We start from the raw sequence: 27,625 nt of genomic DNA on the forward strand, positions 1-27,625 counted from the left end.
TCTCTTCCAGTCAAGGAATTATGAAGTGATGGCATGAAAGAGAAATTGGGCAAGTCGCAACTCAACCTAACAGTTCATACTGGATCTACTATTCTAATGTGTCATATTTGTCTTGAGTTAACCAGGAATGTTGAGGCTAAAGCTCATTTCATGTTGTATCTTTGTTGATTTATTGGTGACCTTGAAACTGGTGTTTAGAAATGAATGCCCAATAATTTGCTTCCTGCCCACAGTTCTTTGTCAAAGGTTAACCTTGTCATAGGCACAAAAGTATTCATCTGAAAAGCTACCTTACCAAAAATGCTTTCCTATTTTAAATGATTACTAATCAGTGCCAATCCAAATATAGCAATCCATTTAGGTTTGTTTGTATTGTGCCAACATTGAAATAAGAATCAGTTTAACACTGGACTATCATGACAGCTGGACTGGAAATGCTGTCAGTTGTAAAGATTCCCATTAAATTAGTACACTAAAAATTGCTTCTTGGGATAAGAATTTAATCACTTTTCTAGTAGCTTTGATTTCCTTAAACTATGTGTGCTGTTTGGAATAATGTGGAAACATAACTAAATGGATAATTTTCCTACTTTGAGTTTGTCTTGCCTGTCAAAAAGACAGCGTTTGAAGTTGGCCATTAAAAGTTGTGGTTGTTAATTCCTGCACTGATTGGAAATACTAAAACTAATATAAATTCCTAGATATCTGCTACAACTTTCAGGGAAAATAAAATCAAGTGCATTCATGATCAGAGGCTTCTGGATATATGGTAATATGTGGCTTAGGAGCATTAAGAATAAGTGGAGTCTTTGATCTTGTATGGATCCTTTATTCTGAGAGATTTGCATGGGGACTCGTAGGTTGAAACTAATGTAATAGAAATAGGAAACTTTAAAACTTGGCTGTAGATGGGCATATTAAATGAAAAGGATTAAGTATGAACAGCTTGGTGTGGAGCTGATACGTAGGCCAACCATAATTTTTACTACAATTAGAAAATGCTACAGTAAATTAAAAATGCACTGTACAATTTTTTTAAAGCTATCTAAATAACTGAAGTCACCTTAAAAGTACCTATTATCAATGGAGGTTTGTTTTTAGCATGATTTAACCTTTTCTACTAAGAGTTGATATTATTGCATTTCTTTAAAATTAAGTACCACAAACTATTAATAAAAGTGTGCAAAATCCAATAACTTTCCCTTTGATTATTTGACAGTTGCATTGAGCAACTTTCAAGAGTGGAAAGAAACAATACCAAGAGATGAGTACCAGTACATCAATATATAATGTAGATAAATCTTGATACATCTTAAAGTATTTTTTCACCAACCTAATTGACAGCTAATAACTTAAAATAACCAGTCTGCATCAAAGTTTAAAATAATGCCAGACATACAATTATTACAAACTAGTGAGTAACATTGATTATGCTGGATTTGATAATTGGAATTGGGTAGAAATAAAGGGGCAATTTAAAATGAATTACACAATTGATCATACAATTTGATACTCAATAGTTCTATACCTTTATTTTGTGTGTTATACCAATACAGTGGTAAGAGTAATCATTCTACTAATTTCTGTGCAAACATTTGACACTTCATCAGTTTACAAAGTACCCTACATCTCTGGTCCCCATTACTCAAAGAAATATCAGCACAAAATGTTTGCTCTGCAATACAATATGTAGAAAACAAAATACTAGAAATGATAACTCTCATACCACAGGCAGGATGAAGTCTTAAAAAAAGAGATTTGAGCAATATGCTGTTTTAAATTCCACACAAGTGATAATTTCAATCTGACAAAAATGTTCAGTCTTTAATGAATTAATGCTCTAATCCATATTCCTGCAACAATGACCATTTTTTCTCTTAACAATCCCTTTAAAGTATTTAAGTTTTTAAATTGTGCTTTGCTCTATTTTACCATCGATCAATAGAAATAACAGCTGCTGCCAAAGCTTTGCCTATGGCTGCATCACTTAACAGGAAGAGATGCTTTCTGTACCTCTGGGCAAGAATTAGATGTTCAGTTGACAGGAAGTGTGCTTTAACAGATAATTCTAATGCAGTTTTTCCATGATGTAAAACAGTTCCTATTAAAATAATGCCTTATGGAAGATAAAAAAAACATTTGAGAATTGTACAAAAAAAGTATGGTTTTGGTTGGAAAGTCTGCAATTAACTCATTTGCTTTCTAAAATATCTAATTTCCTAAGCTGCTTATTTTTTCCACTATATTCCTATGTTGATTTTAAAACTCAGGGCATTGTAAGATTTACATCCTATAACAGGAAGCATATTTTTGGAAATGAAAAATGGCAGTTGACTTTGTTTTTCTAGCAAATAAAATGCCTGATTTCCCATGGCAGGAAAAGTGCTGTATTCATAAGCATGAAATGATCAAAGCAGATGAATATCAAGTCAAGATAGCATAAGAACATGTCATTATATGCAAGGAATACTTGATCTAAATTAGTATTTATTTGGTACTTAAGCATACATGTGAAATTTGTGGTTTTAAGACATCTTTGACATGAAAGTGCACATACTGTCAATTTTGACACAATTTCAGAATGTTCATAATATGGTTGTCTTTTTGCATTATCACAAGGGAAATGCAAGCCAAAAAGCATAATATTGAATTGCCTTGGCCATGGAACAGCTTTGAGACTTAAGTTCCATTTAATGTGCTGCCTTGGTGGGTTGGAGCTACAACTCTAGGTATTTTTATGATTTCACTGATAACCTACAGTATTCAAGTAACACCATTAATCCTAGAGTTTCTTCATGCAAGTCCATTTGTACTTCAAGTTATTTCACAGGATATCTCCATGATTCCAGTAAAGCACTTTCTAGCTTTCGTCCAAGTGGAACTAGGTGACATCAACTGTACAAGACTTGCAGTAATGTCATGTTCTTCTTGTTCATGTGAATGGTGTCCCCCTTAGGCAAGGGCAACAACATTACAATCACTTGCTTGGTTTAAAGAATGTCCTATTGTGATTTGCAGGAAAATAGGCTTCAGTTCGGTATAGGTTGGGTAGCTCATATGCTAAATTCTGTTGGCTGAGACAGCTACGTTTCTTCTAGAAGAGAAAAATAATGTGAAAGTTTGGAGAAAGTAACTGAAATACAACAGTTGGAATATTTATGCCTTTATACAAGCCACTACACTGCAAATTTCTATTGTATTTAATTACAAAACTATTTCAGGAACAGTCGGCTGCCACCAACTTATCCCACCCTCATAAAAAGTCTAAATGAGCCAAAGCCATTTTCCCTTAATACCTGTTGATAATGAACACATGCTTAAGCAACTGAATTGTTAATTTATAAATAAAACTTATGGTTTATGTGTGGTTTTGTGCTTTCACTTACATTCAAAAAAGGTGCATTTATTGAATGCAGAAATTTGCAAACACCACGAGATCTGTTGCCACAGTCCTTTTCTGCCTGAATCACTTGTTCCTCCAGCATAGCTGCACTCTGTTCAACCATCTTCACAAAAATCTGCCAAAGATAAACTTTTGGGTACTGTAAGACATTTATGGTAAAGAGTCTAATATTTTTCATCTAAAAGCTGTATCTAGCCTTTGTTGCAGGAAAGATCTTACTAATCAACACGATGTTGGAAAATCTGACAGGGTAAAAGTAAAACTTAAAACAAAACAAAATTATCAGAACAAAAAGGATACAAGTCAATTAAACACAATTAAAGATTCCATTCAACTTATGGGATAGCAGACATAAATAAATGAAGTCACTGTATGTCTAAATATCCACTATGCCCAACTCTTCCATTGTGAATTGTGCATTAACCTGAAATTTGATGGGACAAACTGCCTCGCCACACTTTTTCCTATGTAAATAAGCTATGACATTTGCCATTTCTCCTATCCATTTTACTGAGTTAGATTGTGGGCAGCAGGGATTTGCTCAGAGAAGCAAGCATATCAGGAAAGTTGGGTAAAAGATCAAAGAATGTAAACAAAATACATATCTTAAAAGGGTGAAGAAGTTAGTTATTTTTGCACCAAAAGGGAGTTTCTGTTTAACCTCAATGCTAACAAAAACACTAACAGACAATAGGAGGAAATACAGGGAGTTACTACAGTTTTTTAGTCAAACTGTATGTCTGGTCTATTACATTGCAAGGCAAAACATAAACTGCAAGAGGGAATGAATTGAAAGTATGGGGAATCTAAGGGGTGGCTGGTGTTATTAAAAGAGGTGACATTCTTTTGAAAGCCAAAGCCTATTTTTCTCTATTATAAAATGGCCTACTGCCAATGTTCACCTATGACTATGCTTGTCAGGCATCTTTTGCCCCATCTGTGGCAAGGTGTGCATTTCTAACGATGGCCTCATCAGTCACCTCAGAACCCACAAAACTAGAGTGGAAGCAAGCGATTGCATTGATTTTCATCTTGAGATGATGAAAATGGCAATGGCTGCCCTCTATGGCTCTTGCAGTCAGTTCCAAATATCATAGTCTTGAAACAAAATCAAGAGCTTAGCAAGCCCTATAGAATTAATTAGTTGACTCCAATTTCATTACTCTGCCATTTCATTAGAGTTCTTAAATTATACAGGCTTTAACACACCATCTTTTCAAAATCTTTTAAAAAAATTGTCCATGGAGTTATTAACTGAATTCTAGATGACACTTCAAGATTTCCTATGTTAAGTGCCAGGAACTAGAAGGGATAAATAGGCATCTTGACATTTCAATTTAAAGAGCATAGAATCACTGAAGAATATCAGGATTTGGTATTAGAACATTTTCCAATTGGGGAACCTTGTATTATCAGTGATTTCTAGATCAGCTATAACAATCAGATCCAAGGCAATCAGGCAGAGCTGCTAGAGGAAAAATGAAACTCGCTCTGATCTCCTGCAGCTTCAGACTTTTAACCCCCGCCCTTTGCAGTCCAATTTTTCATTTCTAGAAATGGATAAAGTCTGTTGGAAATTAGTGCCTATTCAGGGCTATTTCATCTCACATAATTATTTCAATTCAATATGCAGAGATGTTCAACTACCTCAGATGCATTCACCCAACTTCTACCATAAATTTATCAAACCAAATTCATTATTTGAAATTATTGCACAAAGAAAATATTCGTGAATAGTTTTTCAGAATATGTAACAGAATAAATTGATAGCAAAAGCAGTCATGGAACTAATGGAGCAATCCAAAGTCATATGTAACATTGCAGATGGTAATATTTCACACTGGCATTACAGGATTTTTTTGTTTTGTAAAAAGGCTGCTGGCCATTAATGCACAGATTCAAAGGACTAATTAACAGGGTACATAATGTGGTTGAAGTCAAAGTCTTAATGAGAAACCTGGGTTCTGTCATGGAGTTACAATTTTACATTTGTCATTGATGGGTATTCCATTTGTACAGAAAGGACTCTAGATTTAGGTTGGTTAGATCACAGTACCAAAGTTTTAGGTGGGGGGAGGAATAAGGAGGACAAATCCACCAGAGTAGGCCAGCATACTGGGAAAATTCAAATTCCCAATCACTTGAGTCTTTTTAAAAGTATGTGTCAGAAAGAGAGTGGGAGTTGTTTCCACTGATAGGAGAGACTAGAACTAGGGGACATAGCCTAAGATTCAGGCGCATAGATTTAGGACAGAGATGAGTAGTGAATCTCTGGAATTCCCTACCCAGGGAAGCAGTAGAAGTTACCTCATTAAATATATTTAAGACATTTTTTGTATAGTAGGGGAATTAAGGGTTATGGGGAAAGGCAGGTAGGTGGATCCAAGTCCACAGCCGGTTCAACCATGATCTTATGGAATGGAGGAGCATGCTCAATGGGCCAGATGGCCTACTCCTGCTCTTTTTTTGCAGCTGTTTCTCCAAAATGCCCAAGGATGTTCAGTTGTTAAGTATATTCAAGGTTGATATTGACAGATTTGTGGAACTTCAGAAATAGAGGAATACAGGAAAATTGAGCAACAAAGCAGAATGGAGAATAACCTATGATTTGATCGAAAGAGCAAGCTCAAGGCCTAATGGCTTCCTCCTGTTCCTATTGTGTTCTAGAAAAGGATTTAAAGAACAGAACCAATGTTTTTAGAAACTGCAAGCCATTATTAGAATCCTTTCAATATTTTATTTTGCTTTTCCAACCTATCACATTTTTCTTCAAATTTGCATGCTTAATGAATCAACTAACATGGGTCTTATAAATTGAAGAATTATCTGCAATATTATCTAACGGAGTCACATCATCGCCTATCTAAACATGGTAGTCAACAGTATAGCACAATGGAGAACCTCAAAGTGTAATGATATCTAAAACTGGTATCCAAGAACCTGAGAAACCTAATTCATGTAAGATTCACACTACAAATCATCCATAACACTACACCATCATCTGAAGTGTCCATATCCATAAGATTCAGAATTGTAATATGGTATCACAAAAGCACTTAAATCATTACAAACCTCCATTTTATCAATCTTTGCATACACCTCCTTCATTTCTCGTGCCTTGACCTTTATTTTTGGTATATTTTCATCCAGAATTTGAGAGGAGTCATTTCGAATCTGAGAAATAGAAAATTTAAGTTATTGTATTTAGCTACAGAGTATTTTTATGAAATTGCTTTATCAAAATACATTCTTTTGAAGCCCTTCCCTCAAATTCATTTCTTCATTCAAATTAATGCCCCAAGGCCTATAAAGTTCTGAACACCTCTTGCATGGAGGTAAATTTACAGTTACACATATTCACACAATGGAGGTTTCAAATCGACTTCTGGCAAGCAGTTTGCCTCATTTTCAATAACTGATGTGCTTTCCAGAGAATAAAATGACAGATAACATTTCTAATCTTCATGACTAGTCTACAACTTTCATACCCTGTACATTGGTCACCAATTTCCAATATGCAGCTTATCAGATGGTTGTTCTTTAAAAACTAGAAACATTTTATTCTGTGCAAAGAAAATCAGGATTATTGACAAATAACACAGACAAGAAGGTAGCAACAAATTTCTGGTACTATCTAAGAAAATGCTTACTTTTAAACACCTTGTATTAACCTACAGAATAAGGTCACCTGGATTTGAATTTTAAAGCATTGCAAAATGAGGCAAACTGTGCTAACTATAGATCAAGTAACAAACTCCAGTGCCTAAACACATCTAAATCTGGTGATCAAGAAGTTAGTGTCCGAGTTATCCTCCTCTTCCACATGATACAATATCCATATATCTGCAACAGTATGTTGGGTACTTACCCACTAAACATTTCAGAAAAGGATAAGGTTTGTCCTTCAAGTGCATGTAATTTTTAATGTTTTAGTCTGGTTACCAAACAAACTTCCTGGCACTGTTATCTTAGTTTTACAAGTGTGGAGTTTCATTCCTTCAAATGCTAATTATTGTTGGTGATAAAATAAAAAGCATCCCTTTAACTTTCCTTGAATCTCATTTTACTTCCCTTCTACTATATTTTTAGAACCTGCTTTTACATTGAATGAAATATACCTAGTAATACTTCCTGATTTAAACTCCATGCGTCTCACCAAGGATTCTCCAACTTGATTGGTTAAAATGGTATATAGCCACTTTTTCTGCTCACATGATGTAGATCCCCAGTGAAAGGTTCTGCAGTGTTTTGACTCTTTAGTAATCACTCACCACAGTGAATGCAAAATCCAGGCTCTCATCTGTAATTTAGTCACTTGTTTTATGCCAAGATATTTTATAGGGAAGCTATTCAGGCGTGTGCACACTCTGGGTAATTACGTAGATACCAATGTACCGGAAACAATTATCAGATTAAGTAGTTACATTTAGCTGTGGATCTTGTTTGATGCAAAACTAAACCAGAAGATATTGTGATTTGCCTCCACAGATGCTGCTCAACCTGCTGAGTACTTCCAGCAGTTTAATTTTTGCTCTAGATTCCAGCATCTGTGGTTCTTGTTTCTCCTAGTCAACTGTACAGTTTATACTCTACGTTCCTATGAGGATAGGAGTATGCAATAATTCAATCCTGTCCATTTCAAATACCAGCAAACTTCTTGAAGTCTCAATACAATGCCAGGACTTCCAAAGTGCAGAATAACCAATGTCCTTTGCTGTGAATAATACAATTACCCTCCTATAATTGTGAAAATAAATTGGCTACGTACTGCAATTCTACTACATTTGGTTTAAAAAGTAATGCTGTAGAACATACCATGTCAAGCATTCCACAAAATTCATCCAATCGGATTAACATTTCTTCAATGCTCTCATTAAGTTCCTTGGCCTACACATGGAAAAAACACAAATTAGATGAACCAATATTGATAAAAACATTTGATATCCTAATTACCTCCCAGTGATGCAAATGATTATGATTTCTCAGGATTATTTCATTTTCTAGTTATGAAAATAGATGGATGGACCATGATTTGAAACAAAATACAAAGAGACCTTTTAATAACAAATAATTGTGAATTTGTCTCTCAATGCAGTATATTGAGTACATAATCTTGGCTGGCACTTAAGCCTGGCACTATACTGCTTTCCAAATGAGACATTAACACAAAAGTCTGGTCTATCAAGTACATACACCCAAATAGAAAGATCATGAAGTTCTAAGTGTTTGAACCAACAATCTTTAACCGATATTATCAAACTACTCAAAAACTTGCAGCTCTATACACACAAGCAATAGTGGTTCCATATTATTCTCTGAAATGGTGGAAGAGGCAGAAACAATCAGTACATTTAAAAATCTCATGGATGTACACCAGATGCCATACAAGGCAACCGTCCAACTGCTGGGAAACGTGATAAAATTAGAGAGCTTTCTCACACAGAATGGGTGCAAGAACAAAACAACTACTTGCTCTGCCATAAATTTCTATGATAACTATTCAAAAGAAACTGAGTTAAGAATTCTGCAATAAGTAAGGATATGAAACAGTGCCAAGTAAATGCATGTAATTCATGCATTCATTTTAATTTAAACTTGAATTTTGATCATTTTAACCATGTAACAAATTGGCATATGCAACATGCAGTAAAAAGAAACCTATTCTAGATAAGTTAAGAATTTAACAGCTACATAATCCAAAACAGATTTTGCACCTTCATGGACTGAAATATCAAGGAGTTTCACTGGTCACAAAGTTTAAATTATGCAATTTTTTTTCAGTCTGCAGTAATTGACAAATGTGAATGCCCTGATTTAGTTTATTTTTTTCTGATGATGCAAGAACAGCCCCATGCCAAACATTTAGGCTCATAAAATGAGTGAAAACAAACATACCAGGAAGCTGATTTCCTGAAAGTCAAGAATTCATGAAGCAAAGACTGAGTCTGATGGGTTTGCCTTTTATAACATCCCAGGGATGATAACCTTAGAGGTAAAAGGTCTTTTCTAGAAGAATGATCCCAAACAATTCAATGAAAAACTTTGCAGCCAATGCTCTAATTTGCAAACAGACGCTGCAGAAATATTAAAGATCAAGGTAAAATTAAGGGTTACCTACACTGTTTGGTCATTTGTAATCTGCAAAATATCCAGTTTCTTTATTTGCCATGGAAATGCTATTATATTAGGGAAACCTGATGTGGTAAAGCAATGATCCCCATGTTCAAAAGCCAAAAACAGCTAAAGCAGGAAATCAGTTGTTTTAGAGACCTTAGTTTTCATCTAAATACAGCAATTTATACAAATAATAAAAGGTATGTCTGGATTTATTACTTTTGTGGCGACTCACCGTCTAGTTGGGCGAACCAGCTCGGCAGTCGGGTCGCGCGGCGTCGGAGCGACGAGGCCCAAGATGGCGGCGGGCCTCGTCTTTCCGAGCGACGGGGAGAACCCGCGCGCGGGAAAGTCCTGATGACGTAGGACTTACGTCATTGCCGGTTGTTTTGGGCGGGAACATTCTCCCTTAAAGGGCCCGCGCAAGGCGGGAAAATAAACCAGTTCTGTTTGGCAATCCTCTGAGTAGAGTCTTGTTTTATTCCGTGGTAGCAACCGCTACACTTTGTTCATTCTCAACCCCCCTATGATCTATTTTAAAAAATAACTAAACTTTTTTTAAAAAAGCCCATTCACTAACTGTGCAATTGGACAGTCCAGAAATTTGGACTTTCAATTTCAAAATGGCAGACTTTTCAGTAATGCAGAGAATCAGCTCAATTATTCAATTTTGTTTTTAATTTAAAATGGCAAGATAATCTCCTGCATTGCACTGATTTTAATAATTATCATTTTAATTAGACCTGACCAAAAGAAAACAAAGCCAAATTTGAAATTGGAGAAAAAATTGATTTTAAAATAATTAACATACTTTATGCTTTTTAATGACATAGCTTGTTTTCTGGTATTCTAGCACCAGATATCTAGTGCACTGGCAGTGGGGAGAAGGCAAGAGAAACAACAAACTGGGATCTTGTCAGTGTTCTAACTAGTTTTACACTGTGCAGTTTGCTATTACTGACAAGGGTTTAAATTTGTATCTAAAGCATGCTGAAATTATCATTTCTGGAACCATTTTACGTGTTCTAAAAATACTGATTGAGAATCCACTGAACATTTGTAAGTTGTTAGTCTTGTACTCTTGGATGTGGGAGAGATTTGTTATGTACCAGCAACAATAGAAACACAATGAAACATGTTTAAATGTTAGAATCTATTTATTGATAACTACTTGTAATAATAAGAGAAATAAAAATGTTAGATATCAGACATTGAACCCAAAATAAACCCGAAGTGTTTGTGTGGCAAGTTCCCAAACCCCAAGTCTAGGAACAGTTCTCAAAGTTCAGTTCAGCAAGTCACAGAGCAAAACGATGAGCAAAGCCTTCTGAAAACCACAGTAAAATGTAGAGAGAATCGAGATAGCAGTTTACGAATTCCACAATGGAACCAATATGAACCTCAATCACCAAAGAACCCTGTTGCTTTGTTCCAAAGTATCTGCCACATCGAGGGCACTCAATATGTGGCCACCACACAAATACCTGCTTTCTAGTACAGGTTAACGACAAAGTGGACTCCACAGATTGCTCCAAAAATCCATACATGGATTGTATAGTGACAGTCACAACTATTGTGCTTCATCCATAGATACAGAGACTAGCAGTCAGTGCTACCAACTCTGACATCTCTCACTCTGTGCAATTGCCAGCACGTTCCAATTATAGTTGCTTTTTTTTCTACTTGCAGTAGTCAGAAGAAACCACACACACTACCATTCAGCATCTTAAAGGGACACTCAACAAGTAGCAACCTAGGCTTGTAACAGATTGACTTTCCCCATATTAGTGCATAAGATATGAAAAGTTCTAATTCCTAAAAATTTGGAAGAAACTTGTAGCAGTGATTGAATAGTCACTTTTGCTAGTTAATAAATGTGCTCACTCCAAAAGATGATAGGCCAGATCTTGCTAGGCCCAGCCCACTGCCTGGAACCTCTGCACACTCTCCTGGGATAAGAGCGGAGGGTTGATGTCACTGACGGAGCACCTGATTGGCTTTGAAAGAACATAAACAGAGGACAGAACTTTATCTTCCGTCAAAGCTGTCATGGATCTTTAAAATTTTTTAAATGCCTTGAACAGTAATAAACAAACAAGTTAATTCAGAATACCTAAGCACTTGGAGATAATTAAAAACATTAAAGCCAAAAAAATGATCTGCAGATTTACTCTCTCTATTTAAATTATGTTGTCTCCAATATTACACCAGGTTTGGCTTGTACACGATCCAAACAGTGATTCCCTTAATGTAATGCTAGAGAATCCCAGAAGCATTGGGCCTGTGGAATGTCCAGCAAAGAAGTGGACAGACAGATTTAGCCTATTGAATCTAGCAGTAAATCCTGAACTCTTGGGACATACACGCGAGTTCAGAACTTACTTCAGTTCAAGTGGCTTAAGAAAAAGCAAAGACTTATCAGATGTGTCACTAGCAATCATGAAGAAGGCACACCAGCGGCTCTACTTCATTAGGAGTTTGAGGAGATTCGGTATGTCAAAGACTCTTGCAAATTTCTATAGATGTACGGTGGAGAGCACTCTAACTGGTTGCATCACAGCCTGGTATGGAGGCTCCAACACACAGGACCACAAGAGGTTGCAAAGAGTTCTAGACTCAGCCAGCTCCATGATGGGCACAACCCTCCCCACCCTCGAGGACATCTTCAAGAGGTGGTGCCTCAGGGCGGCGGCATCCATCACTAAGGACCCTCACCACCCAGAACATGCCCTCTTCTCGTTACTACCATCAGGGAGGAGGTACAGAAGCCTGCAGACCCACACACTATTTAGGAACAGCTTCTTCTCCTCTGCCATCAGATTTCTGAATGGTTCATGGACACTACCTTGTTATTCTTTTTTTGCACTCCTTATTTATTTTTGTAATTTATAGTAATTTTGTGCCTTTGCACTGTACATTTGCCACAAAACAACAAATTTCAATTCATACAAGTCAGTGCTAATGAATCTGATTCCGACATTTAAAATGTTAAAGCATATACATCAACTTAGATTTTAAAAATGTCAAAAATGTATTAATAAGCCATCTTTTAAAATATAATTGCCCTATTATAACTAGATCAGCTTGTACCATGCATGAACTCGACAAGTTCCAAGAATCGGTCATAATTGCTCTGCAATCAACTAATGGGAGATGCAACTGCAGCTTAGGAAAAAATTCACTGCTCTTTAAACGCGATTACAGAGAAAGTTGATGACGGGAATTCAGTAATTTAGTGAATGTCACCTCCATGGCATTTCATAAAGTCACATACAAAGGCTGGTTTCCGAAGCTGAAGCCATGAAATTAAAAAGCATTTAGCAGTATGTAAAGGAAACTGGCTTGCAGAAAACAGTAGTAAACAGTTCTTTTTCAGATTGCAAGATGCTCATGATGTTTCCCAGGAGTCAGTGTTGGAACCCACTACTTTAGGTTGCTTTACTTACGGCTTAGACATGGGTATGCAGAGTAAAATTTTACAAACGTTTGGGTTGATGAATGTGCAGGAAATGGAAGGATATGGACATTGTGTAGGCAGAAGGGATTAGTTTAGTTGGGCATTTGATTACTAATTTAATTAGTTCGGCACAACATTGTGGGCCAAAGGGCCTGTTCCTGTGCTGTACTGTTCTATGTAACATGGGGCTTGAGGCATGATTTTAAAAAAAGCAAAGATAATGTAGATGGGCATTTGAGTGGCAGATAAAATTGAATGCAGCAAAGTATGAAGTACTACACCTTTGTAGAAAGAACGAGTGTCAACGTGGCCTAAATTATATTGTTTTAATTTGTGTGCAGAAACAGAGTGACCTGGCGGTATATGTGCATAAAACTTTGAAACCTGAGAAGTTCTCAACTTTAAGATTTGATAGAGATATATAAGGTTTCAACAGAGCAAACATAAGAAATCTGTTCTCATAGATAGTCCAAGGACTGGGGTACACAGATTTAAAATTTTGGCCAAATGATACGAATGCAATGTGAGGAGAACCTTTATTTAAAAAAAATATGCAGAGCTGTTATGATCTGGCACTTACTCTCTTTTGGGATGATGGGAACAGAATCAATCAAGGCTTTCAGATGGGAATTAGATGGACACGAGGGAAAATCATTTGCAGGATCATGTGGAGAGACTTGGATCTTGCACAAATCTGACTCCTTCGGTGCCATAACACTTATGATTCCATGATTCATTCTTGCTCATACTTTGCTAACCAATTTCCAAAGAAACACAGGAAAAAAAAATTTACAGAACCAAAGACAGCTTACAATTGATGATGCACAGATGTCCAAAGCACTGCATTACTGCACATTCAGCATTTGAAATGCATCTACCGTAAAGTGTCCCCTTTAATTACGAATCTTTACCTCAAAAATACCAAAATCACCAGCACCAAGTGCAAATAGGTATGACATTTAAATCTAGCCCTGATAATTCTATACATTTGCAAATAGTTATAAGATGTGGGCTGTGGGGGTGTGGTGGTGGACTGATGGTTAGAAAGGTGATGGAAAGAGGAAGGCTAAATTGGCCAAAACTTCATGCCAGCTTAAATCTGAAAATAGATGTGCAAATAGCCTAACCAGCATAGTTGTACTGAACCAAGCACTGTAACCGCCAATAATCTGTTACATTATCTATAGAGTATGTAAATTCTCTGTGGTTGCATGGGTTTCAGTGGCATCCTCTGGTTTCCTCTCATGCCCCAATGCTATGCCGGTGTAGGTCAATTGGCTGTTGTAAATTATCCCAAGTTAGCCAAGTAGAAAAAGAATTATAGGAGAGTTAATGGGCAAATGAGAAAATAAATTGCATGGTTACTGGAAAGGGGGGAAAAAATGGGACTGAAGGGGTTGTTCTGTTGAAAGCTAGCATGGACCCAGTGTAACACAGCATAACCTCCTGGGTTAGCAAAGCATTAGCAAGTTCTCCAGTCAACCAAGTCAATATATACAAGAGAGAAAAAAGTAAATCAGATGAAAATTATTCAGATAAATGTTTTTTTTCAGGGTTTTCTCAAGATAAACTGCTGGAGTGATCTGAAGTTGTTCCCCTATCATATCCAAGGTGCCCATTGTAAGTTATCAAGTCTATTGTGCTAAGCTATGAGAGCCAGGTTTTCCTTTTTTCCAGCCTTTTGTATTTTCTGCTTTCCACACAACGCAGGCACAGGCCCTTTAGCCCACAATGTTGTGTCGAACTGATTACTCTAGTAATTAAACACCTAACTAATCCCTTCTGCCACAAAAAATTCATATCCCTCCATTCTCTGTACATTCATGCGCCTATCTAAGAGCCTCTTAAATGCCTCTATTATATTTGCCTCCACCACCACCCCTGGCAGTGCATTCCAAGCACCCACCACTGTGTGTAAAAAATTCCTTTCCAAATCCTTTCTCTGTCTTCCAGACTCCTTTCCTAAATCCTGACTTTTCACATCTAATTTTGCCTCTTTCCCTCTGAAACTGCTTTCAGGTTCCATCCACTGGCAAACAAGTTTAAGCCATCCTCACTAACACTAGCAAACCTCCCTGAAGGAAAAGTGTGCCTTGTCCCTTCCCCATTTCCTAAATCGATGAGTGATCTCTGTTCTGGTGTGGAAATGAGGGTTGAACAATTTCCTATTTGTCCTGTAAACTAATCTTGTTGGTGGCACTGCTAGTGGAGCCACTACTTCAGAGTGCCAGAGACCTGGGTTCAATCCTGACCTCAGGTGTCCCCCCTGTGAAGTTTGCATGTTCCCCAGTGAATGCATGCTCCGGTTTCCTCCCACACTACAAAGATGTGCAGGTTAGTAGGTTAAATCAGCCACTGCAAATCACCTCTGGTGCCTCTTGGAGTTAATGGGAACTCGGGGCGTTGGAAGGGGGGGCGAGGGGGAGAGAGAAGTGGGATTAATGTAGGATTAATGTAAATGGGTGGCTGATGGTTGCCACAGACCCAGTGGGCCGATCAACCCGTTTCCAGGCTGTTCCACTCTACGACTCAATGAGTGAGGTGAATGTTGCAGCAAGGAAAGTTGAGAAAGTAGCCCATGGTACAGCTGACCCAGTCCACACTGATTGTTTTCGTTAGAATTATGGTTTACTGTGTGGCACATTACATCACAATTAAGCACTCCAGTACAAGCTCATGATCTACACAGCAGCATTGATCACCATCTTCCTGCTTGCTTCAGAGGTGTGGATAACCAACAGTGGGCATCTTGGCTATGAATAGAGGCACAATTGCAGGTCACTAGCAGTTTATCTGGGGAAAACCCTGGGAATACATTCAGCTGATTAATTTTTGATTTACTCCCAGTTTTTTTTAAACCAGGAGGCCAGAAAAAATACTTAAAAGATGTTTTCAAAATCTCCTTGGAAAAAGGAACGTAATATCCTCACCAACTAGCAGGAATCTCTGCTCCAAGACCACTCAAAATTAAGCAGATGCATCTGAGAAGGCACTGAGCTCCAGTCTGGACAATGGGATATTGCAAAGCCCATGTACTAATAATGACAGAAGTACGTGACATCTTAAATTACCCATCAACCCTGTACCAGCTGCCCACCCCATGGCAGTGTCTTCATCATCTCAAAACCCACTGAGCTTGAGGAGAAGCAAAATAATCCTGATCCCGAGAGACTGCCCGAGAAGATTTGTACTTGAAACTTTAAATATTACTTAAAGCTACAGAAAAGATTTTCTTCTAAGACCAGGCCCACTACGGTCTGGAAGGCATGGCAAACTCAAAAGCCCCAGGCAGATGAATAAGGAATGCCACCATACTAGAAGCATGTGACCAGGTGGCTGGTGTTTAGGAATCTGTGCCCCAAGGGATTATGTTAAGAAAAACAAAGGTTAGATTCAAAAATACCAGCTGCTATACTCAAATTAGACACTCATTAGATCTCAATAAATTTTCTTTGCAAGAATTTCATCTTATGATGGAGAAGCGCCAGAGTCCTGTTGATAAATTCCATTTTGCCACTGTTAACTGATAATATCGTAATATTGTTATAGAATTGCATCCTTTAGTTTTTAAATTTTATGACAGATAATAAAGTTAAAAGATTAAAATGGCTCATATAACCAAATAACATGAGAATATTACCTATGGGTTATGTTTTCTGCTCCAACCAAAGGGGGAGAGGGCTGCACATTACAGTACAACACTGAAGACAGGCAGATGGAGAGAGGGGCTGGGGTGGCTCTGTTGGTAAAAAATGAAATTTTAGTAAGTAGTGATATAGGATCAGAAGATGCAGAATCCTTGTGGGTAGAGGTAAGAAACTGTAGGGGTAAAAATGATGGGAGTTGTATACAGGCCTCCAAATAGTAGCCAGGATGTGGGGTACAAATTACAACAGGGGATAGTAAAGGCATACAAGAAGGGCAATGTTATGGTGGTCATGGGGGATTTCAATATGCAGGTAGATTGGGATAATCAAGTTGGCACCGGATCGCAAGAGAAGGAATTTGTAGAATGCCTACAAGATGGCTTTTTAGAGCAGCATGTGGCTGCTAGGGAGCCCACTAGAGCCACTAAGGAAAAGGCAATTCTGGGTTTGGTGTTGCGCAATGAACCAGATTGATTAGGGAGCTTAAGGTAAAGGAACCCTTAGGAGGTAGTGATCCTAATATGATAGAATTCACCCTGCAGTTTGAGGGGGAGGAGCTAAAATCAGATGTATCAGTATTACAGTTGAGTAAAAGGTAACTACAGAGGCACGAGAGAGGAGCTAGCCAAAGTTGATTGCAGGGATGACGGTAGAGTAGCAATGGCAAGAGCTTCTGGGAGTAATTCGGAAGACGCAGCGTCATTTCATCCCAAAAGAAGCAGCAGCATTCTAAAGGGAGGATGAGGCAACTGTGGCTGACAAGGGAAGTCAAAGACTGCATAAAAGCAAAAGAGAGGGCATATAATATTGCAAAAATTAGTGGGAAGATGGAGGACTGGGAAGTTTTTAAAAAAAACAGAAGGCAACTAAAAAAAGAAATAAGGAGAGAAAAGATGAAATATGAAGGTAAGGTAGCTAATAATATAAAAGAGGAACCCAAAAGCTTTTTCAGATACACAAGCAGTAAAAGAGAGGCAAGAGTGGACATCAGACCACTGGAAAATGACGCCGGAGAGGTAGTAATGGGGAACAAAGAAATGGCAGACGAACTGAATAAGAATTTTGTGTCAGTCTTCAACTGTGGAAGACACCAGCAACATGCCAAAAATTCAAGAGTCAGGGGCAGGAGTTAGTGTAGTTGCTATTACTAAGGAGAAGATGCTTGGGAAGATTCCAGAGTCCATTATTAAAGATGAAGTTTCAGGATACTTGGAAGCACATGATAAAATAGGCCAAAGGCAGCATGGTTTCCTTAAGGGGAGATCTTGCCTAACAAATCTATTGGAATTCTTTGAGGACGTAACAAGCAGGATAGACAAAGGAGAGGCAGTGGACATTGTTTACTTGGGATTTTCAGAAGGCCTTCGACAAGGTGCTACATGAGGCTGCTAAACAAGATAGAAGCCCATGGTATTACAGGAAAGGTACTAGAATGGATAGAAGATCGACTGACTGGCAGAAGTCAAAGAGTGGGAATGGGGGGGGGGGGGGGGGGGGGGGCGGTGGAATCTTTTCTGGTTGACTGCCGATGACTAGGGGTGTTCCTCAGGGGTCAGTGTTGGGTCTGCTACTTTTCACATTATATGTTAATGATCTGGATGACAGAATTGATGGCTTTGTGGCCCAGTTTGCGGATGATACAAAGATAGGTGGAGGGGCAGGTAGTGTTGAGGAAGCAGAGAGTCTGCAGGAGGACTTGGACAGGTTGGGAGAATGGGCAAAGTGGCAGATGGAATACAGTGTAGGGAAGTTAGGGAAGTGTATGGTCATGCATTTTGGTAGAAGGAATAAAAACGTAGACTATTTTCTAAACAGGGAGAGAATTCAGAAATTAGAGGTGCAAAGGGACTTGGGAGTCCTGGTACAGGATTCCCTGAAGGTTAATTTGCAGGTTGAGTCGGTAGTAAGGAAGGCAAATATAATGTTAGCATTCATTTCGAGAGGACTAGAATATAAAAGTAAGGATGTAATGTTGAGGCTTAATAAGGAGTTGGTCAGAGCACATTTGGAGCATTGTGAGCAGTTTTGGGTCCCATATCTAAGAAAGGATATGGTGGTTTTGAAGAGTCCAGAGGAGGTTTACAAGAATGATCCCAGAGATGAAAATAAGAGATTATCAGGAGTGTTTCATGGCTCTAGGCTTGTTCTTACTGGAGATCAGAAAGCTGGGGGATGGGGGGCTCTCATTGAAACCCACTGAATATTGAAAGGTGGGATAGATTGGATGTGGAGAGGATGTTTCCAGTAGTGGGAGAGTCTAGGACCAGAGGACACAGCCTCAGAATAAAAGGACGTCCCTTTAGAACAGAGATGAGGAGGAATTTCTTTAGCTAGAGGATGGTGAATCCATGGAATTCATTGCCACAGACGGCTGTGGAGGCCAAGTCATTGGGTATACTTAAAGCAGAGGTTGATCGGTTCTTGATTACTAAGGGCAAAGGTACGGGAAGGCAGAAGGAGAATGTGGCTGAAAGGGAAAAATAAATCAGCCATGATCGAATGGTGGAAGAGACTCTGAGCTGAATTGCCTAATTCTGCTCCTATGTCTTATGGTCTTATGAATGGAATGATTCTCTCAAAAGGACAAGCAATAATCTTGCCAACCATTAAAAACAAAACAGAATGTGCTGGAAGTGTTTCAGATCCAAGGCCTCTATCAAAACTGGATCTGAAGACATGAATTCAGTTTCTCTCTCTACAGATGCTGTTTGACAGAGTATTTTCAGCCTTTTCTGTTTCCAGCATCTGCAATTTTAAAAGCTTATTTCAGCATTTCCAAAACTAACCAAATTTATTATTCCATCAATAGTGAGAGGAGAAAATGAATTTTCAGCAACCATTGCTTTAATTTGCAGCAGTTAAAGGAACATGGCACAGGGGACCATTCAACCTTTGTCCCTGCTGTAAACAACTCCCACTTACTAGCTCTCTGTTCACAGCTTCTGGATTAAATCTCTTCAACTCCTCAATGGGTACCTTTTAAAATGTAGGAAGGTCACTGCCTCCACCATTTCTTTCAGACAGATTTCCAGACTGCCACCACTCTTTGGCTAAAAGATTTCCTCAACTGATCTCTAATCCTTCCAACAATTAACTTAGTTTGGTGTCCCCTGGTGAATTACCTCACTCCTGATGTTAATTTGTCCTTCCTATTCACTGCCTATGTCTCTGTTAATTTTGTGCGACTCCATCAACTCTCTTAGTGTTTGCTATTACGAAGAAAACCACACTTGCCTATTCAGTCTCTCCTCATAACTCCAGCCCTGGCAACATTCTCCTGAATCTCCTCTGCACTCTCTCTGGTGCGATCACATCCTTCCAGTAGTGGTGACCAGACCGTACAATGTAAAATCCATATAGATGATAACAAATGCAGTAACCTCATCAACATTACTTTCCCCAAAAAGTTCAATTGTTAGGAAGGTGGTGTACCTGCTGGAAGTCTACAATTAACCCGTACTATTCCATAAGCTGATTTATACTGACCATCAGAATTCTTCCAATAATTTGCTCGCTGCCAATGTGTTGTAGTCAGTCTGCTCCCTTCTCATTGTTAAGTAACAGTATCACATTCACTACCTTCCAGTCCACTGACATCCCACCTGGAACCAAAGAGGATTGGAAAATGACTGAGAAGAGTCTATTTCCTCCAAAGCTTTTTTAAAAAATTAAAATAGAACCTGGGATGCACTTTGCCCAGGTTTGACAATTTAACCATTCAAGAGATTTCTTAATATGCCTTCTTTTATTTTACCCAATACTTCACATTCTTTCTCAAAGCTAAATCTGAATCATTCCCAATAATTTGTGAAGGTAGAAGCAAAGTATTCATTGAGAACCATGCATATGACTTCTGCTTCCCCATAGAGGTCATTCTTTTGGTTTCTAATGGGATTTTCATCTTCCTTTGATATCCACTTTCCTTTCACAAAAATATTTACCTGCCAATATTTTTCATGCACCCTCCATCTTCTTAATTTGCTTTCTAATTTACACTGGATTTTCTGTATCCCTCTATTCCTTCTGCAGTATTGAGCTCTTGATATTTGTGGTCAGGTTCCCTTCTTTTGCTATATCCTACCATCTATATTCATCAATATCCATGAGCAGTGAGTGGGAGACCTAATTTGGGAGCTGTTTTCAGGATTTGGTCAGAACCCTTACTATCTCCTCTTTGAAAGTCTCCCGCTGTCCCATCACTAACTCATGTTAACATACCGGTACACTTTTACTAAATTGTATCTCAGCCTGGTAAAATTCACTTTACCCTAGTTTTGGAACTTTATTACTGATGTAAGCTTGTCTTTTTCCAGAACTATGCTAAATTGAACAATGATCAGAGCCATCACTGCCTCCAAAAATGCTCTTCCACTTGTCCAGGTTCATTCATTAAAATGGAATCCAGTAAAGCTCCATCTCTTGCTGCATACAGACTTAAAAAGTTCTACAGAACGTTGTGCATTCTATACGTTTTACTATGCTACAGTTCTGGTTACAAAAGTTGACATCCCCTATCATTACTGCACTTCTCAGAAAACATGTCAATGTATTTGCTCTTCAGTTCCACCCACACAGCCTCAATCTTGAGCATTTTAACATGTTGTACTTACTTATCATAATTATTCCTTCAACCAATATTGTTACATTACCATCATGTCTATAACCCTGTAACTAGGAGTGCCAAGCTGTCTTTCCTGCCCATCTTCAAGTTATATTTCAGTAATAACCACAATATCACACTCCCATCTTTCCGTGCTCCAAGATCACCACATTTCCAAGACTCCTTGCATTAAGGTATCTCTTGCTTCCAACTTCAGTTCTGTAGTAGTTGATGAGGCCAATGTGGGATCTGCAGACGCTGCTGCAGGTGGGCAGGTGGTGCTTGAAGAGGCAGCTAGGTAGGTGGGTAGCTTGGAAGGTGATGTGCTCCTTCCACCATTTACATTGGGCTTCTATGCATTCCTACTGATCAAATCCTACTCCTCCATTTTGAGAAGTCATGGGCCAGGATCCTCCCTACCTCCAAACTCTGATCAGTTTGGGGGGTGGGGGGGGGGGCAGGGGAAGGTAAGGTAGTGATGTCAAACTTTTGTTCAGGAGGACATTCTTGATTCATTTGCTTTGCCTACCTGGTAATCTCTTACCATGACAAAGCTCAGAACACAATGTTCATTTCCAGCATCTGGTGCTGGCTGTACAAATAACGTGACATGCTCAGAGTTAACTGAGTACAATTATAACCCCAATGTTGAGGGTGTTGAACCTGGGAGAGAATGATCATTTATCCTAGTGGATTTGCAGGATTTTGTGGATACAGTATTAATGTCATCTCTCCAGTATTTTGAGATGCCTATGGTAGGTACTTCATGACTCAGGCATGTAGGAGGGCAGATCTACTGTTGCCTGGTAGACCACAAGATTTTTGCCGGGCTTGAAGTCTTAATCCTCACACTTTTTTTATTGCCCAAATAGCCAAAGGTTGGGGTGGTTTCATTGATGTCTGCCTTCCTTGAGAAGTGGACCCTGAGATATGGGAAGCAGTCCAACTTTCCGGTGTCTCTTGGACCGAAGTTCTCTTGTCAGAGGGTGGTGTTGTACAGCAGAAGCAACTTGATAGAGGACAGATGTTAAGTGTAAGGCCCATTCTCTTCTCTTGCTTATCAAATGAGTTGATGATTTGGAGCTCAGTCTCCAAACATGCACAAAAGCAAGCATCATCTGTGTACCTTGGTTCTGCATTGGAGGCCAAAATTGCAGATTTTCCCATGTGTCCTGTAAATTAGCTCCAGTCCACGACTATGATTCAAGTTCACACTGAGAATGAGTCTGTGGTGTACCCACTGGTTCAGAGTTTGGCTTACATGTCGTCATGTACAAGATGGAGATGAATTTCTGCTGACAACCAAATCTAAGAAAGCAGCTCCACAGTCCTTCTCCATTGTAGGGTCAATAAGCTTTGAGGTCACTTTTCACATGTAATTTTGCCTTTCTCCCTCTGAAACCGCTGCCAGGTTCCCATCCCACCAGCAAACAAGTTTAAACCTTCCCCACTAGCACACCTCCCTTCAAAAAAAAATGGTGTTTTGCCCCATCTGGATGCAACCTCTCAAGTTTCTGGAGGTCCCACTGCCTCTAGAATTGGTCCAAATGCTAATATCCTCCTATCTCTGCACTCACTAGGATTAGCACCAGTAGTACTTGTGATCTGGAGATTAACAACTCTGAGATCCTTACTTTTAAATCTCATCTCTGAAAGAATTTAAACTGAAAAACATTGAACATTGTTATACTATCTAATTGTACCAAGGGCCATACCTTTGGCTGTTCACCCTTCTCCCTCAAGGATACTCTGCAGCTTCCCAGTGACATCCTTAACCTTGGTAGCAGGGAGGCAACATACCCACCTGGAATTGTATCTGTGACCATTCAAATACCAATCTGCTCTTCTAGCTAATGAATGTCTTAACTCAATACCTCACCTCCCACCCAGCATATTCATCTGTCATCCAAGGAGCCATTGCCTTCTCCACTATAGACAAACACTCATTGGAGAATGTGATATACTCGGACAGTACCCGTGAGTCCACCTGGTCTGCCTGCAAATGTTTAAACTTTGGTTGACCATCTCCTGAAACACATCAAATAATACTCAAGGTCCGAAATCTGTAGTTGGCACCACTGCCTGCCCACAAGAACATCCTACATTTCCCACAGGGCACAGGATGCACTTCCAACGTGAGCCCTGCCTTTCTTCTACTTGCTATAATAATGGAAAATTCCAGCGGCTCAGGCCAGTGCTCAACAGGAGACTTTGTTGGTCTTTTCAATGAAAAAAATACTTCCTTCTTAAATGAAATAGTTATTATTAATATCAATCAAATACCTCTCTCCTCCTTTCCAGAAAATCCCCTTGCTTCACAGTGTTAGAGCTAGACTCTGTGCTCGAAGAATTAAGTGCAACCCTTAATGAAATTAACTTCTCACTGTAAACTAAGATATATAGGCCCACATGCATTTAGAGTTTGTCAGCATAGTTCAAGTTCAGCATAGTACAAGTTCAAATCTTGGCAAAACTCAAGTGGGAAGGCACCAAAGTTCTCAGTTGTTTATGGTGGTTCAGCCCAGATTTCCTCTTGATCTTAATTTGTTACTGATGGGCTTCCTCTACCAATGGAACACACACTCTTTATTGTTCATCATTCTCTTCCCTCATTGCTTATGTAGATTTGTCAAAAAAAGTCTCTTCAATGACCACTTGACCTCCATAAACTTCAGCTAGTTCACAATCAAGCAAGTCCTAATTAATCTCTACTGCTCAAGCAGCCGAGGTCATAGAACTTCATTAATATCTTCTATTCTTATCCACCACCTCAACCTACTGGTTTGGGAATCCTTCAGCTGTACATCCTGCTCACCCAATGCCGCAAATCATGGTTTGCTCCATTTCCTCTTTTGTTACATTCCACCAGCTGGATTTTTTATTCATATGACATGTTTTATTACCTCCTTTCTTCTTTGAAAACTTACTCTACCTTTAAATTTCTTATCTTCTCCACTATACAATTTTGAAGGATACAGAATATCATAACCATAAATTTGAGGTCAATATATTTGAATAAGGCTCCTGGCAAATAAAAATATTGCTTATGCTGGATAGGGTGAAGATCGTGGAAACAGCAGTAGATTAAACAGTAAACAGACAAGCTGACAGTGTTTAGAGACTTCATCACGACTATAAGAAAGAACACATGAACCAGTATAAGCTGCTGGATGACCCTTGAATCCGCTGCTAGTCCCAGGATCACAGGGCTCCCAACAATCTCGAGGCTTCAATGCCACAACTGTTCTGTGAAGTGGAGTTGTCCACAAGCAGTAAATAATCCAGATTTGTGGGCTTTTTTTTCCAGTTTGCAAGTGCCTCTGATTTCAGAGACATTTAGAAACAGGTGAAAATTTTTTTTAAAATTTAAGTGTGATTTAGAAAAATATTTATAGACATGTTAACAGTCTATTAAAAATTTACAGTGAAACTCTTAATTTGGCATGATTAGGACTTTGGTGCCATGTGAGCAGATTTTCCAGACTATCAATAGTCCAACACATTTTTAATACACCTTTCTAAAGATATAAGATTCTGCTGTATAACATTTTCCAGCAAATCCAGTCATTTTCAGGAGACCATGGGAACCAGGGTCCCAGTGATTGGGAAGGGAACACGGTAGCCTGGGCTCATAAATCTGGGCCCCAACAAGTGAAAAGGAGTGTGGAAACCAGGGACCTGGTATGTTAATGAAAGCACAGGAATCAGCACGTGGTTAGTTAGTTGCTGAACCACTGGGGATTTCCGAATAGTCAGAGGGCAGATTATTAGAGTTTTACTGTGTAAAAAAAAACTTAATGAAGCCAACCTTTAAAAAGTCACTGACTCCATTGAAATGAATGGGACTGTATTAGATGTGCCAGCTATGACTGATATGTGTATCTGGCCCTTTAGCTCAGCAATACACATAATGCCCAGGGAATCAAAGGTGATTTCACCTCCAGCAAGTGCTTTGCATTCTAACATTAATGTGATTGAAAATATGTTGGCATATCTAAAGGAACTATCTTCCTCCTCTTTCCACATATACTGCATAGCTTGGTGTTTTTCTAGCACTTTGTTCATCAGCAGTATGTAACTACCTTCTTCAGTGCTCCCACATTCCTGCCCTCTAGTTCAGTCAAGGATATGCATTGACAAAGTATCTTTCCTGACTTCAGGTCATCAATACACAGCTTAAATACTTCAATGCACAGGCACAGTTCTTCTTAAGCGATACCTCGGGTCTGAGGCGACATGTTTCCTCTCCATTTCTGTGGGTTCCAAGATGGCTGCTGAGACCAGTGTGGAATCCATAACTTCTACCACATTTGGGGTAGGAAGTGCTTGAACGGTCAGGTGCAGTCTGGGAGGTGCTCTGCTCCTTCCCCCATTTTTGCTTGGCTTCCATGTGCTCTTACAATGAAATCTAGCATTCTAGCCTACTGGATATTCCTTCTTCATTTTGAGGTTTTGAGAACATCTTTATTGCAGTTTCCCCACCTTTCCTGGTACTCTCTTGTCATGATAAAGCCAAAAGCAGAATGCCCATTTCAGGAATCTGGTGTCAGACATGTGGTTTATGTGGCCCAGGTGTGATTATATCATGATGCTGGGGATACAAACATATAAACATTTGAATTAAGAGTAGGGAGGAGGCTATTCAGCCCCTCAGGCCTGCTTTGCATTCAATAAGGTCAGGGCTGATCTCATTACAAGCTCAGATCTTCTTTTGCCCACCCCAGTGAATTTCATTCTCTTGCTAATCTAGAATCTACCCAGCTCTATTTCCAAAGGCTCACTACTTTGAGGAAAAAAATACTTGATGGGGTCTATTGTTTTGCTGCTTTGGTTTGTCTTTTCGATCTTTTGCTCGCTTGGGCTAGTTTTAATTTTCAAAAATAAACTTTATTCATTAATGTACACAAAATGCAAAAAAAGTAACGGTTTGTTTTTTTTTACATAGTGTCATTCAATCTATACATTCATAGTGTTATTGGTTGTGTTAGCACATTCTATATACGGTACCATTATCACACGTGACCCTCTTGGATTATACAAACTTCAAGTGTGGAAAAGGCTTTTACACCAGGCTGAACCCATCAATAACTAGAGGCAGCAGGACCTTAGACTGTGGTCCTTCACCAAGCTTCAGTGCATTTCTTAGAAAGTACCCCTGCAGCCTGGAATGTGCCAGGCAGTAGCATTCCCTTATGGACATATTGTACTGGAACACCAACAAGTTTCAGGCAGACCAAACTGTGTCTTTTGAGTTGATTTTCCAGCAGCATTTCATAAATTATCTCGATAATCCTGGGATAGTGCTAGGGCTGTGATGGACTGCGGGCTAAAGAATCAGAGGCACTTGTATTGAAGTCAAGAGTCCTGGTTGAGGAAACCTTCCAGTGGCAGTGAGTGCCCTGCTGACCAGGATGAGCTCTCCTCGGTTTATTTGTTTGCAATGAAATGAAAATATCCTAAATATTCAAATAGGGTAGCATCTATAGAAGTTCTAATGAAAATGAATTCAAACATCAATCTATTTCTCTCTCCATAGGTGCTGCCTGATTTGTGTATTTCCAGCATTTTGTTCCCCCCCCCAAAGATTTCCAGCATCCACACTACTTTGCTTCTAATTTTAAACATAATGCAACTAAATTAGAGATCATAACTTTAAAAGTCTGTAATAATGACAAGGGTTTTGCTACATTGATAGTTAATAGTTAAAAATCTGGTGTTATCTACATCAGGCCAAGCCCAGTGGTGTCTGACCAAACGTACCTCTCGGCAGGGATCAGCTCTCAGACTCGCCGCCAGCTCCTGCGCGTCCTGCTGCACCACCCAGCTCTGCATCTCTCCGGCCGCCGGCTCCGGGCTCCCGCTCTCACCGGCGGCAGGCGGGTCCGAGCCCGGGCCCCCGCTCTCACCGGCGGCCGGCGGGTCCGAGCCCGGGCCCCCGCTCTCACCGGCGGCCGGCGGGTCCGAGCCCGGGCCCCCGCTCTCACCGGCGGCCGGCCGGTCCGGCTCCGGGCCCCCGCTCTCACCGGCGGCCGGCCGGTCCGGCTCCGGGCCCCCGCTCTCACCGGCGGCTCTCTGCGGACTCACCTCCATCCTGAAACAACTCGGCTCTGCGCAGGCTCCCCGCTTTTCTGCCGGTTGCCTCGGCGACGGCAGGATCACGTCAACTTGGCGCCAGTACCGGATGCGCAGCCCCGCAGATCCCCGGGCGGCTGCGGGCGGCGCTGGGGGCGGGACGGGGACACCACACGGCCATCAGCCAAGGTGTCCAACAAGGCTTCTTCCCAGGGCGACGATGGCTAACACGAGGGGGACATAGTTTTAAGGTGATTGGAGGAAGGTATAAGGGGGATGTCAGGGGGAAGGTTTTGGTTTTACAGAGTGGTGGGTGTGCGGAACGCACTGCC

General features: G+C 39.6%; 1 protein-coding gene across 1 annotated transcript; it reads right to left on the reverse strand.

Annotated features, from left to right (window-relative positions):
• Positions 1-27,311, reverse strand: LOC127579029 (biogenesis of lysosome-related organelles complex 1 subunit 4-like). Its single transcript, XM_052031664.1, has 5 exons — positions 26,982-27,311; positions 8,219-8,290; positions 6,476-6,577; positions 3,387-3,518; positions 1-3,094 (listed from the first exon to the last, which is right to left on the reverse strand). Exons 1-5 carry the CDS (start codon positions 27,309-27,311, stop codon positions 2,978-2,980), a joined length of 753 nt encoding a protein of 250 aa, XP_051887624.1. The 3' UTR covers positions 1-2,977.
• Between the last annotated feature and the right edge of the window lie 314 nt (positions 27,312-27,625).

Source organism: Pristis pectinata, chromosome 16 (assembly GCF_009764475.1).
Source record: "Pristis pectinata isolate sPriPec2 chromosome 16, sPriPec2.1.pri, whole genome shotgun sequence".
Classification (NCBI taxonomy): Eukaryota; Metazoa; Chordata; class Chondrichthyes; order Rhinopristiformes; family Pristidae; genus Pristis; species Pristis pectinata.

What these genes read in the sequence shown, in the direction of transcription:
- LOC127579029 (XM_052031664.1), bottom strand. Translation starts at nt 27,311, where the DNA reads ATGGAGGTGAGTCCGCAGAGAGCCGCCGGTGAGAGCGGGGGCCCGGAG. An exon ending in CAAAGATTGATAAAATGGAG is followed by an intron (nt 3,519 to 6,475) that starts GTTTGTAATGAT and finishes TATCTTTGGCAG; the next exon opens with ATTTTTGTGAAGATGGTTGA. An exon ending in TAAATGCACCTTTTTTGAAT is followed by an intron (nt 3,095 to 3,386) that starts GTAAGTGAAAGC and finishes TTTCTCTTCTAG; the next exon opens with AAGAAACGTAGCTGTCTCAG.